Source organism: Mixophyes fleayi, chromosome 12 (genome assembly GCF_038048845.1).
Source record: "Mixophyes fleayi isolate aMixFle1 chromosome 12, aMixFle1.hap1, whole genome shotgun sequence".
Classification (NCBI taxonomy): Eukaryota; Metazoa; Chordata; class Amphibia; order Anura; family Limnodynastidae; genus Mixophyes; species Mixophyes fleayi.
In genome coordinates this window covers 68499568-68513737 of record NC_134413.1, presented here as the reverse complement: position 1 = coordinate 68513737, position 14170 = coordinate 68499568, and the positions used below count along the sequence as shown (strand labels likewise).

Genomic DNA, 14170 nt, shown 5'->3' with positions numbered 1-14170 from the left:
AATGTTTGGTCCCAATTGTAAAGCGCTACTGAATTTGCTGGCGCTATATATATAAATAAATATTAATGATGATGATGATGATTATGATTAGTATGGGCAGCATGGTAGCTAAGTCTTTAGCACTTCTGCCTTACAGCACTGGGGTCATGAGTTCAATACCTGACCATGGCCTTATCCGTGGTTGCGTGGGTTTCCTCCTGGTGCTCCGGTGTCCTCCCACAATCCAAAAACATACTGGTAGGTTAATTGGCTGCTATTAAATTGACCCTAGTCTCTCTCTGTCTCTGTGTGTATGTGTGTTAGGGAATTTAGACTGTAAGCCCCAATGGGGCAGGGACTGATGTGTGTGAGTTCTCTGTACAGCGCAGCGGAATTAGTGCGCTATATAAATAAATGATGATGATGATGATCAATGACCATGTGTTCGTAGCGAGAAACTTTGTTAACATGAAACAGTTTTCCTGAACTATTTGTAACAAAATTCTTCACCTTTTGCCCAGTGAGTTTGCAGTTGCATTAATCTGGACTGAAATAATAAGAAAAAAGAAACATTTTAACATCAATAATTCCATCGGAAGAAGTTGGTTTTCCAACCAACTATTGTGTCAATCACACGATAAACAACTGTTAGGTTTGATATCGCATTAGTGTGTACGTTCCAACCATCATGTCTTATCGTTCCAAAACTCATCGCATGGTTTGATTTGGTTTTATAAACTGACTGAAAATGTCAATCAACAACCTATACTTAGTAGGACGAGTAAATTATGAAGGGGGCTTCCACTTTGATAACATTAGGGGTGTGCACCGGCCACTTTTAGTGTTTTGTGTTTTGGGTTCTGATTAGCTTAAGGTTTTGGGTTCTGATTTGTTTTGCCAAAACACCTGACGAAAGGTTTTGGTTCTGATTTCGGGTTTTGGGTTCTGATTTATTTTTAAAAAAGCATAAAAAGTGCTAAAATCCAGTTTTTGGTTTTTTTTTCACTCCTACACTATTATTAAGCTCAATAACATTCATTTCCACTAATTTCCAGTCTATTCAGAACACTTCACACCTCACAATATTGTTTTTAGTCCAAAACGTTGCACCGAGGTAGCTGGATGTCTAAGCTAAGCGACACAAGTGGGCGGCACAAACACGTGGCCCATCGTAGGTGGCTGTGTAGGCTTGAATGGCCTTTTTCTGCTCCTCCATCCTCTGCATCATATAGAGGGTGGAGTTCTAGCGCGTCACTACCTCTTGTTTTCGATGATGACAGGGCATTTTCATTATTTTTTTATTTGGCAGGAACATTGAACGTATTTTAATATCTGATACGAAGCTTTATGGACTGCGTAGTGGAGTGGCCCCGGTACCCAATTTGGTACCGGGGCCACAATGCCTCCTCCAACTAGTCTCAATTCCACTGCACAGATGGCGGACACCGGATGCACGTCTAACACCAACATAGCTGTTAAGGCCGCAGTTATCCGCTTTGCCATAGGATGACTACTGTCGTACTTTGTGCTCATGGCAAACGACTGTTGGACGGTCACATAATGCCAAAAAAAGAGTTGCAAGATGGAATTGTCCTTGGGCCCTCCCACCCACCCTTATGTTGTTGAAATAGGACATGCACACTTTAACAAACCAATCATTTCAGCGACAGGGCCTACCAAACAACTGTGGCTGAAATGATTGGTTTGTATGGGCCCCCACACCAAAAAAGCTATTCATCTCTCCCTGTACAGACTAAACAGGCTCTACTGAGGCAAGATGTCGTCCTCATCCTCATCCTCTGATTCCTCTCCCCCTTCAGTGTGTACTTCCTCATCCTCACACATTATCAATTCGTCCCCGCTGGACTCCACAACCACAGGTCCCTCTGTACTATCTGGAGGGCAGTGCTGTACTTGATTGAGGAATTGCTAATTAATTTTTATAAACATCATTTTTTCAACGTTCTGCGAAAGGAACCTCCTTCGCCGCTCACTGACCAGGTTCCCCGCTGCACTAAAAACTCTTTCCGAGTACAGACTGGAGGGGGGACAACTCAGGTAAAATAGAGCCAGTTTGTACAGGGGCTTCCAAACTGCCTTTTTTTCCTGCCAGTAACAATATGGACTGTCTGACATGTCTATTTGGATGGTGTCAACAAAATAATCCTCCACCATTTTTTCAATTGTGACAGCATCCAATGCAGCGACAGTAGACATGTCTGCAATGGTTGGCAGGTCCTTCAGTCCAGACCAGATGTTCTCAGCATCCCCGCCAGCGGGTCTTTTAGGAAAACTGAGCTTTTTCCTCGCAGCCACAGGTGTTGAAGATTGGGCATCGCCCTTGGCAGACGACGTTGATGGCATTTCATCGACTATGTCATGACTAGTGGCAGCAGCTTCAGCATTAGGAGGAAGTGGGTCTTGATCTTTCCCTACTTTATCCTCCAAATTTTTGTACTCCATTATATGCAGCACAAGAGAGCGTACCCCTAAACCACACACACTTTGGGACTGCAGAAACAGTGAACATAGTAATATAAATTGCAGTTCCTATTTTTTGGGACTGCAGAAACAGTGAACATAGTAATCTAGATTGCAGTACCTATTTTTTGGGACTGCAATAATATATTGCTCTATAATATTTTTTATAATTTTTAAATTATTTTTTTATATATTTTTTTTTTTTTAATGATTTTGGGATAATTATCAAATTACTATGGACTTAGCAGAAAAAAATACAGGACAAAAGCACCACTGGACTCAGCAGGACAGACACTGGCCAAAGCACCACTGGACACAGCAGGACAGAGCACACTTTAGTAAAATAATCAGCAGGACAGAGCACACTTTAGTAAAATAATCAGCAGGACAGAGCACAGTATCACTATCTCTCAACAACCTCCCTCTACACTACCCACAGGGAGAATGAAGATGGCGGCCGCGAGCGGGGCATTTATGACATCCGAGTCTCGCGAGATCCGACGCGAGACTTGGACGTCAGAGCCTCACTTTCATTTTTTGTGGCGCCGGAAATACCCGAACAGTGCTCGGATCCCGTCGGATCCGCACTGTTCGGGTGGGCTCGAATTAGCGAAATCTGAGCCCGCTCATCCTTAAATAACATGAAACAGCTTTCTGGATAGTTTCGTTTTCGTTCTCCGAATGCAGTGTAAGGACAAGTGAGGCCTCATGGGACGAACGCATTTAAAGGGCGACAGGGTTTGTAATAAACCAAGCACTAACCTGAAGGATTTAAATTTGGGTGGGGTCCGACCAATGGTTGATCCAGGGGGAGGAACCTTGAAGTATATAGTTGACTGCACTTCCTGGAATGTCCATTCCACAACACGAGATGCAGAGAGAGACCCTGGAGCGAAGAATCGGATAAGTACCCCCTTTGTTTTCTGTTTCAAGCCTGCCTCTGTTGCCTTTCCTGGTATTTCTTCTTGTTTCTGCCTCTTATGCTCTTGTTTTTTCCACCTTCTCCCTTTGTCTTTCCCCTGCCTGTTCCTGTCCCTCTCGCTCCCTCATTTATTCCCCCTCCTCCGCCTCCACCTCCTTTTTCCCTTGTTTCCTCCACCGCTGTTTGCCTTTCATTATATCCCCTCTCCTTAGCCCTCCTCCGCCATGCCCTGTCCTAAGCGTACCACCTCCCGCCCTGCCCGCCTCAGATCTCTCTCCCCCGCTGGTTCCGCCCGCCATATTGCCCCCGTTCAGTCCTCCCTGGTTCCCCTTAACCTTAGCTCTCGTCCCGCGGCCCTCCTGGCTGCTCCATCCACCTCCTCTGCCCGCCCATCATCAGAACGCCGTCCCAGATCCTCTTCAGGCCTCAGGGGACGTGCAGCTGCCTCCCGTTTGGCGGCCGGGTCGCGCATGCGCAGAACCAGGGCGCCATCGCGCCCGGCCGCGGCAGCATCAGTCAGTTCAGCGGGAGGGGGGAGGGGGGAAGCTGCGGACAGCCACTATCCCCACGAGCCTGCTGGCATCCTTATGCGGCAGGCTGATAGACTGCACGAGCTGAGTACAGCATCCCTGGTGGGTAGTTCACCGTCCCCCTACGTATCTGCTCACAGGGACACATCCTTCATACAGTGTCCCATTACTCCCCCTGTGTCAGCCCGGGGTATGCCCTCTCTCAGCCACAACCCTCCGGCCCTCCACCAGTTGCACTTCCCACCAAGCCCCTTTTTGCCCCACAGCGGGCGGGGCTCTGCATGGGGGTCTCAGGACGTTTCAGATTCACGGTCAACTAGGGGTGGGTACAGCCAGCCCCCGACTCCTGGCGGGCCCGCTAAACAAGTCAGTCGGGAACGGGGTTTCACTGGGGCGTCCCCCTCGGACAGGGTTACCACACACACTTTCCCTGACAGGGTTTTGCCCGTACGGCACTCCATGACCCGGTTTAGCCTATCTCCACCGGGGAGGGGTTTATGGCCGGTACATAGGGAATTTGTTCGGGATACTTCCCCTAGTGGCCCGGTGGGGGTACATAGCCCTGGCGGGGACGGGGTTATTTTCGATTATCACCATGTCAGCTTATCTCAATTTCCCCTCAGGCACCCCCCTCACCATGACACCGCCCACTCTGGTAGCCACCGGGTGGGTTTCCCGCGGTACTCCAGCCCTTCCACGTCACGGCGGGAGGATGTTGGGGGGTTTCCCAGTTCGGCCCCCTATTCGGCCCCAACACATGAATACAGCGGCGAGAGTCTCGGCTCAGCGCGGCGGCGCTTAGACTATTTACCCAGACCACAACTCACTGTTCCTATTTCTATTTCAGAACCGGCTCATAGGGGATCAACGGTCGATCCTGGTGGAAGTGCCGGGTTGGAGTCGCGTGAGCAGAGGGCGTCCAGAGATGGCGATGAGTTTGCATCAGGGACTTCGGGGGGCCTGGTCGTGCCTGCAGGGGAGGCTGTATCGTCTGCCGGAGCCGGGAATCCTGCTATCAGCGGTGAGTCTATTTCCGCTACTACACATAAAACACAGTTGCTGGGATCCCCGGTTCTATCCACCAGCAGCGGGTCATCTGACTCCGGGGATAGGCCTAGAAAATTGATTAAATTGTTAGAGACTCAGTTGCTAGGAGATCACGGTAAGCAGACTAATCGGGTAGCTGACATCGAACAAACAGTAGCTCGCAGTGAGCTAGGGCAGGTGGAAACGTTGGAAATTACGCATGGGATCAGGCCTAGCGTGAGAGATAGGATTAGGCGAGGGAAGTACGTGGACATGTACGCACTGACGGGGGAGGATAAGAAGGCATTGGCGGCGGCTTGTGATAAGTAAGGTATGGGGGAGGAGAAGTACCGATCTTTCTTCAGATGGGTGAATGCCTTCTCCATTTTTGCAACAATTTATCTTGAAAGTAGGCCCAGCGATCAAGCAGAAGTATGGCGTTACATGCACCTGATTAGTGGGATGTATGTGAAAGACGGACCACGAATCTGGAGGGCATACGATGAGCTTTTTAGGAAGCGTATGAGCGGACGTGAGAAATTACCTTTAGGGTCGAAGGACATAGACACCTGGCTGGAATTGATGAGGCCGGGTAACCAGACGGTGGAGGGCGGCTCAGGTAGGCGGTTTCAAGGGCCGGGGAGGGCGCAAACATCCCTCCCCACCAAAGGACGGTGCTATGATTTTAATGCGGGCACCTGCCAGCGAGGGTTATCCTGCAGATTCAAGCACAACTGCTCATCATGTGGCGGACAACATCCAGCCTCTGATTGTGCAAAGGTCCGACGAAGTGGGGGCAGGGGAAGAGGCACAAGTTCAGCTTTGCAGAGTCAAGGGTCCATCGCCAATTAATTTGGCTGAATTGGACAAATGGCTCGTGTGGTATGAGGATAGAGATACCGCTGCCCTCCTTCACGACGGTTTTCACCTCGGCTTTAGACTCCCAGTGCAGGGCAACATTTCTAAGGCAGCGCCGGTTAATTTGAAGTCAGCACTCGCTCTACCTGAGGTGCTTGATGAAAAAATAGGGAAGGAAGTTGTTTTGGGTCGCATGATATGCCCATTTCAACTTCCTCCTATCCCCAACTTGATTTTGTCCCCGGTAGGGGTTGTTCCCAAGAAGGCGGCGGGGAAATTCAGACTAATACAACACTTGTCGTACCCCGCCGGCCAATCCGTTAATGACGCTACAGACGCCACGCTGAGCTCAGTTAGTTACCAGTCGTTTGAGGCAGCGCTAGCTTTGGTGCAGGAATGCGGTAGGGGTGCCCTGTTAGCTAAAATTGATATCGAGTCGGCTTTCCGGTTGCTGCCCCTTCATCCGGAGTCGTTTCAGTACATGGGTTTTCGGCAGCGTGGTGGATACTATATCGATCGCTGTCTTCCCATGGGTTGTTCGATATCCTGTGTGCTATTTGAGAAGTTTAGCGGCTTTCTGCACTGGTGCATACAGGCGGGAACGGGCTGTCGGTGGATAGCACATTATCTTGACGACTTCTTGGTTATCGGGCCAGCTGATTCCACATGTTATCGGGAGGTGCTGTTCTCCACTGAGGCCCTTTTCAAGGTGTTAGGCGTTCCTATTGCGGCGGACAAAACGGAAGGCCCAGTCACGTGTCTCTCATTCCTCGGAATTGAGATCGACACAGCGGAGGGAATTTGTAGGCTCCCGGCTGATAAGGTTTCCAGGATGTGCGAGGCTATTGGGGAGGTCTTAGGATCCAGCTCCAGTCTCTGTTAGGGAGGTTTAATTTTGCCTGTCGGGTGATCCCCATGGGTAGGGTATTCTGCAGAAAGCTACAGAGAGCCACAGCGGGTAGGTGTAGGCCGCATGCGGCCGTGCATCTATCCCAGGTGATTAGGGAGGATTTGCAGATTTGGCTCACCTTTCTGAAGGAGTTCAACGGCAGTCGAATTTGGCCGTCACCACCCGTAACAAATTTTAATATCAATCTGTTTACGGATGCCTCCGGAGCATGCGGCTTTGGGGCTTACCTGGATGGGCACTGGTGTGCCGACAGCTGGCCGGATGAGTGGCATAGGCTGGGGATTACCAAGAATTTGTTGGTCTTGGAACTGTTCCCCATTGTGGTAGCAATTGAACTGTGGGCGCCTGCTTTGCAGGGGAAACACATTGTTTTTTGGTGCGACAATTTGGGGGTGGTCCAGTCGATCAACAAGCAGAGTGCTTCGGCGCGCCACGCCATATCCCTCCTTCGTCACCTAGTATTGCGCTGTCTTCAGCATGACATCTCATTTAGGGCTAGACATGTTCCGGGGGTTCAGAATGGGTTGGCCGATGCGTTGTCTCGCTTCCAATGGAGCAGGTTCCGCAGTTTGGCTCCCCAGGCGGACAGTGTTGGTATTCCATGTCCCTCTTGTGTTTGGCAGATCATCAAGCCGGCATAATTGGGCTCGTGGAGCAAGCGGTAGCTCCCTCCACCCTGAAGACATACCAGTCGGCATGGAGACGGTGGTCACTGTACAGCGGGCAAAAAGATCAGTCTGAGGCAGGTCAGCGTGACGCTATTTTAGCCTACATGTGGGATAGGTACTCCAGTGGGGAATCTAGGGCCGCTATGGCATCTACCTTGGCCGGGATATCATTTATGGCTAAGCTGCAAGGTCTCCCTGATGTCACCAAGGGATTTATGATCAGTAAGGCCTTAAAGGGGTGGGGTAGGACAAGACCTGCACACGTCGATGCACGCCTACCAATCACCACTGACATTCTGGACAAGTTGATAGGGAACCTGATTTTAGTCGCAGTTGACGATTACGAGAGGCTTTTATTTAGCACGGCTTTCTCCATGGCCTTTTTTGGAGCTTTTCGTGTTTCCGAGCTGGTGGCTAGGTCCAGAGGGCATCAGGAGTCCGGTTTGAGGGCAGATTACGTTATCTTTTGCGAGGGTGCTGTGTCATGTAAATTACTTAGATCCAAGACCGATCAGTGTGGCAGGGGATCGTGGGTGCAGTTACACAAGCAGTCAAATCGTAATATATGTCCGGTCACTTTAGTGTCACAGTTGATGAATAGGAGGCCTCGGGCCTGCTCGTTTTTATGTCATTACGATGGTATGCCTCTGACAAAATATCAATTCGGGGCCATTTTGAAGCAAACCCTGCAATCCCTAAATCTGGACAGCGCAATGTACGGAACCCATTCGTTTAGGATTGGTGCGGCTACATCTGCTGCCATGGCCGGATCCTCTACTGAGGCCATAAAAGCCATAGGCCGTTGGAAATCTACAGCTTATAAATCCTATGTTAGGATTGACAGTGTTGATGTTTGATGTTGTGTTTTACTAACTATAATGTTGCCTCCACAGTTTTTCCTTTTTCTCCTTTTTCATCCTTTCCTGTGTTATCCCACCCACCCCATTTTCCTACCCCATCCCGTCTTATCCCTCCATTTTGGTGGGCTACCCTGGGCTTTTCCGCTCGTCGCTTTGGAGCGGGGGCGCGAAGGGATTTTCACCCGGGTTTCCCTGGGCGTAAGTCCTGATTAGTGGTGTGCTGCCGGGGTTTTTCCAGGTGTTGTTTACCTTCGCCTGGGTGGCCTGCTCCCCGTACGAGTCATTTACCCTTCTCCTCCCCTGTGGACGGTATTTCATCATTCTATCCTTCTGGTGCTTTATGCTAAGCCTGACCTGTCTTCCTAATAAGGTGGTATGTTTTTTCTAACACTGTTTTTCTGCTTTCAGGTGAGAGTGCTCCAACTAGGAAAGTGTGGATCATCGACCATTCCTTTGTTTTCTGGGCCGCTGGCCATCCCAGGTCTAGGGTTATCCCGGATCACGAGAGCATAGTGATGAGATGGTGGGGCAAACGAGGTTTACGGTGGGCCGAGCTTATACCTTGGTTAGAGAAGCTTATTGAACAACAGGGCCCGCCGAATGTTCTGGTGGTACATGCGGGTGGTAATGACTTGGGAAGAGGAAAGTCACTTGATCTTATCATTGAGATTCGGGAAGACCTTAGGCGTATTCATGAGGTGTGGCCAGACATCATTATTGGTTGGTCAGCATTAATTCTAGAGATGGGCGGGTCCGGTTCTCCGAGAACCGAACCCACCCGAACTTTGGGTATCCGAGTACCGAGCTGAGCAGCTCGGTACTCTCCCGCCCATTCCGAATCCAAATCGAGGCCGAACGTCATTGTGACGTCGTCGGATCTCGGGACTCGGTTCTCGCGATACTTCAACTTTATAAATACACGCCTCCACAGCAATCCATCGCCATTTGACAGAGGGAGAGAGCAGGGTGTAGTCATAGGCTAATTAGAGCAGGGACAGAGAATACAATATTGTTCTTGCAATTGCTCTAACCAAAATCGCTAGTGCAGAGAGGAGGATAGAGGTTTATTATTTTTTCTTCATATTTGGCACTCCCCAGCGCTTTTGGGGTGTCCCCCATAATTGTGCATTAATATTTCTGGCTGTCAAAAGTCATATCTGTCAGCAGTATCTACTAAATAATTTGTAGCACTCCTCAGTGCTTTTGGGGTGTCCTCCCTAATTGTGCATTAATATTTCTGGCTGTCAAAAGTCATATCTGTCTGCAGTATCTACTAAATAATTTTTAGCACTCCTCAGTGTTTTTGGGGTGTCCTCCCTAATTGTGCATTAATATTTCTGGCTGTCAAAAGTCATATCTGTCAGCAGTATCTACTAAATAATTTTTAGCACTCCTCAGTGTTTTTGGGGTGTCCTCCCTAATTGTGCATTAATATTTCTGGCTGTCAAAAGTCATATCTGTCAGCAGTATCTACTAAATAATTTTTAGCACTCCTCAGTGTTTTTGGGGTGTCCTCCCTAATTGTGCATTAATATTTCTGGCTGTCAAAAGTCATATCTGTCAGCAGTATCTACTAAATAATTTTTAGCACTCCTCAGTGCTTTTGGGGTGTCCTCCCTAATTGTGCATTAATATTTCTGGCTGTCAAAAGTCATAACTGTCAGCAGAATCTACTAAATAATTTTTAGCACTCCTCAGTGTTTTTGGGGTGTCCTCCCTAATTGTGCATTAATATTTCTGGCTGTCAAAAGTCATATCTGTCAGCAGTATCTACTAAATAATTTTTAGCACTCCTCAGTGTTTTTGGGGTGTCCTCCCTAATTGTGCATTAATATTTCTGGCTGTCAAAAGTCATATCTGTCAGCAGTATCTACTAAATAATTTTTAGCACTCCTCAGTGCTTTTGGGGTGTCCTCCCTAATTGTGCATTAATATTTCTGGCTGTCAAAAGTCATTTCTGTCAGCAGTATCTACTAAATAATTTTTAGCACTCCTCAGTGCTTTTGGGGTGTCCTCCCTAATTGTGCATTAATATTTCTGGCTGTCAAAAGTCATATCTGTCAGCAGAATCTACTAAATAATTTTTAGCACTCCCCAGTGGTTTGCGCTCAGAATGGATTCAAAGCAGTCCACATATGATCTAAATGAGCAACCAGGTTCTGTCACCAGTCCTGATGTTAGTGTTCCCAGTACGTCATCTGGCCAAGGCGATGTCAAACAACAGAGTGTTTTCAAATTAGTGCAAAAAACAAAAACGAAAAAAAAATTTACTGTATTGAAGCGAAAAAGAAGTGTAACTGAGCAAAAGTTAAGTGACGATAAAAAAAAAATTGCAAGCATGCCATTCTACACACGCAGTGGCAAAGAGAGAATGAGGCCTTCACCTTTGGCTATTAGTGGCAGATCCCAAAAAGTTACCCAGCCTACAATTGGTGCACAACTACTGTTACGCGTCAAAGCCGAGCTGCAAGATAACAGTGAGGCATTACAGGAGAATATTTGCTCTGATTCACAAATGACAACAATCCCTGTGGAGAGTCCATCCAACAGTGGGATGTCTAATCGTTAGCATTCTGCTGATGTGTGCCTTAATAGCCCGAGTGTAGCCGGTGATACCCAAATTGAGGATGCCACTTTGGAATTAGAAGAGGATGAGGGGGAGATTTGTGTAGGCGACGAGGGCGCTAATGAGGATGTTGATGAGGATGAGGTTGTTTGTGTAAGTCCTGCACCAGTGGCAGCAGTTCTGGCACGTGACAAGAAAAAGGCCATTGTCATGCCTGGGCATAAAACAAAAAAATCCACTTCTTATGTGTGGAATTATTTCTACCCAAATCCAGACAACAATTGTATAGCCATTTGTAGTGTATGTGAAGCCACAGTCAGTCGAGGGAGGGACCTTAACCATCTTGGAACCTCGTCTATGTTACGCCATTTAACGAGAGTTCATGGCAAAGTGTTGGGAAAAGCTGAAAGTTCTTCCCAAAAGAATACAAGCACTCCCTCATCAGCTAAGACCCTCCGCTCACCGACATACCGACGGCTACAAAATACACCCACCACACCATCCTCATCAATATCCTCAGTAGCGCTCGGAGTTAGCCCGGCATCCCACTTAAGGCTGGATGACTCCGGCACTATTATTGATTCCTCTGAAGAAAGCGTTAGTCCTGCTGCTGCTGTTGCTGTTGCTGGGGGTGAATCGTCATCCCAGAGGCAGGTGAATAAAATGAGCAGTCCTACATTTCAGCAATTAACTGTGAAACAATCATTTGCGAGGGGAAGCAAATATGACAGCAGTCACCCAGTCGCCAAGCGAATCACAGACGCCATGGCTGCAATGTTAGTGTTAGATCTGCGTCCAATCTCCACAATAAACGCAGCTGGTTTTTCACAGTTAATTGAGGTTTTGTGTCCGCGTTACAGAATTCTATCGCGACACCATTTCTCCCGTAAAGCTATTCCACAACTATACCAAAAAGTGTGTAAAAATGTAGAGATTGCGCTGAAAAATGCCATTCTGCCCACTGTTCACTTAACCACAGATATGTGGACAAGTGGAAGTGGCCAAACCAAAGACTATATGACTGTGACAGCCCACTGGGTTGGTCATTCACCTTCACCAGCAGGAACAGCAGCAGCATGTACACCACTACGTAACATTTGTCACAGGCAGGCCACTCTTTGTATCACCGGCTTCACTAACAGGCATACGGCTGACAATTTGTTACGCAAACTGAGAGATGTGATTGATGCATGGCTTATACCACTCGGACTCTCCCCAGGGTATGTCATTTCAGATAACGCCAACAATATAGTGCGAGCATTACAGCTGGGTGATTTCCAACATATTCCCTGTTTTGCTCACACCATCAACTTGGTGGTGCAGAGCTTCCTACGAAATAACCGTGAGGTGCAGGAGATGCTTTCGGTGGCCCGTAAAATTTCAGGCCATTTCAGGCATTCAGCCACAGCATGTAGGAGATTACAGCAGCTCCAAGAGCAGTTTAACTTGCCCTGCCACCAACTTAAGCAAGAGGTGGTAACTCGGTGGAATTCCACCCTGTACATGCTTCAGAGGATGGAGGAACAGCGCAAAGCCATCCAAGCCATGCACAAGCCATGACATTGGGAAAGGAGGGGGGATGTATTTCACTCTTGCACAGTGGGGAATCCTTTCAGTGCTGTGCAAGGTGCTGAAACCATTTGAAGTTGTGACATGTGAGGTCAGTGCTGACTCTGCTAGTTTGAGCCAAGTCATTCCTTTAATTAGACTATTGGAAAAGCAGCTTGAGAAAATGAAGGAGGAGCTGAAAGCAAGCAATTCAGCAAAGTATGTTGGCCTTGTCGATCAAGTACTTAATTCGCTTCACAATGATCCTCGAGTTATTAAGATCTTGAACTCGGATCAGTACGTTTTGGCCACTGTGCTTGATCCAAGGTTTAAAACCTACATTGAGTCTTTACTTGTAAATGAGCGAGATGTGAACTTTTGCAAGGAGCTATTGCTCAGCAAGTTGGCCGCTGAACTGGGCCTCGGCTTGACGACGTGTCCTCCTTCACTTTCTCAAGCTGTTGCTCGTAAAAAATTAAATTTCCAAAAAAGAAGCAGGGAAGACACAGGGGGCAGACCAGAACAATTTAACATCTGGGCTGGTTTGAAGGATTTTTCAAAAAAATGTGTCACTTTGCCCATAACTCCATCCAATATGAGTATAAACATGCAAAGGATGGTGGAGGATTACTTTCAAGAGGTAGTTGATATGGAAATGTCAGACAGTCCCTTTCCTTACTGGGAAGAAAAGCAGGCCATTTGGAAACCCATGTACAAACTTGCTTTGCAATACCTAAGCTGCCCACCCTCCAGTGTGTACTCTGAACGAGTGTTCAGCACAGCAGGGAACTTAGTCAGTGATCGCCGTAGAAGGTTACTTCCCAAAAATGTGGAGAAAATGATGTTTATAAAAATGAACTACATCTTCCACGAGGAAGGCCTTCACCATCCAAGACATCCAAGCACTGACTGTTCTCTAATGGCGGATTCAAGCGGCGATGAATTGATAGTCTGTGATGATGACGTACACACTGATGAGGGTGAGGATTAAGCTGAAGATGATGCCGATAACATCTTTTTAAAACTTTCTATGTAAGTGTAGGGTGCAATCTACCCCCAAAGAGGAAAGGGACTTGTGGCATTTCCATATCACATACCATCTTGAAAGGCTGCTGTTAGGGCAATTTATCCTTAAGGGTAGGGTGTCATAGACAGAGTGACCCTAAACTGGCTTTGTCCATTTTTCATAATATTGTACAGTCTATAATGGCTGAATTTTTGGGTATTTTATACAAGTGGAGGGGGCCTAGAGAGACAGAAACCAAACTGGCTTTTTCCATGTCAATTAATATTGTACAGTCTATAATGGCTGAATTTTTTGGTATTTTATACAAGTGGAGGGGGGCCTAGAGAGACAGAGTGACCCCAAACTATCTTTCTCCATGTCAATTAATATTGTACAGTCTATAATGGCTGAATTTTTTAGTATTTTATACAAGTGGAGGGGGGCCTAGAGAGACAGAAACCAAACTGGCTTTTTCCATGTCAATTAATATTGTACAGTCTATAATGGCTGAATTTTTTGGTATTTTATACAAGTGGAGGGGGGCCTAGAGAGACAGAGTGACCCCAAACTATCTTTCTCCATGTCAATTAATATTGTACAGTCTATAATGGCTGAATTTTTTAGTATTTTATACAAGTGGAGGGGGGCCTAGAGAGACAGAAACCAAACTGGCTTTCTCCATGTCAATTAATATTGTACAGTCTATAATGGCTGAATTTTTTGGTATTTTATACAAGTGGAGGGGGGCCTTGAGAGACAGAAACCAAACTGGCTTTTTCCATTTCTTTACATATTTAACTATAAGTGTAGGGTGTA

At 47.3% G+C, this 14170-nt stretch overlaps 1 protein-coding gene across 1 annotated transcript; it reads left to right on the top strand.

Annotated features, from left to right (window-relative positions):
* The first annotated feature begins 3202 nt into the window (after positions 1-3202).
* LOC142108453 (uncharacterized) lies at positions 3203-8937 on the top strand. The gene is made up of 2 exons (XM_075192106.1): positions 3203-4933; positions 7330-8937. The coding sequence occupies exons 1-2, from the start codon at positions 3607-3609 to the stop codon at positions 8229-8231; spliced, it is 2229 nt and encodes a 742-aa protein (XP_075048207.1). The 5' UTR covers positions 3203-3606; the 3' UTR covers positions 8232-8937.
* The last annotated feature ends 5233 nt before the right edge of the window (positions 8938-14170 follow it).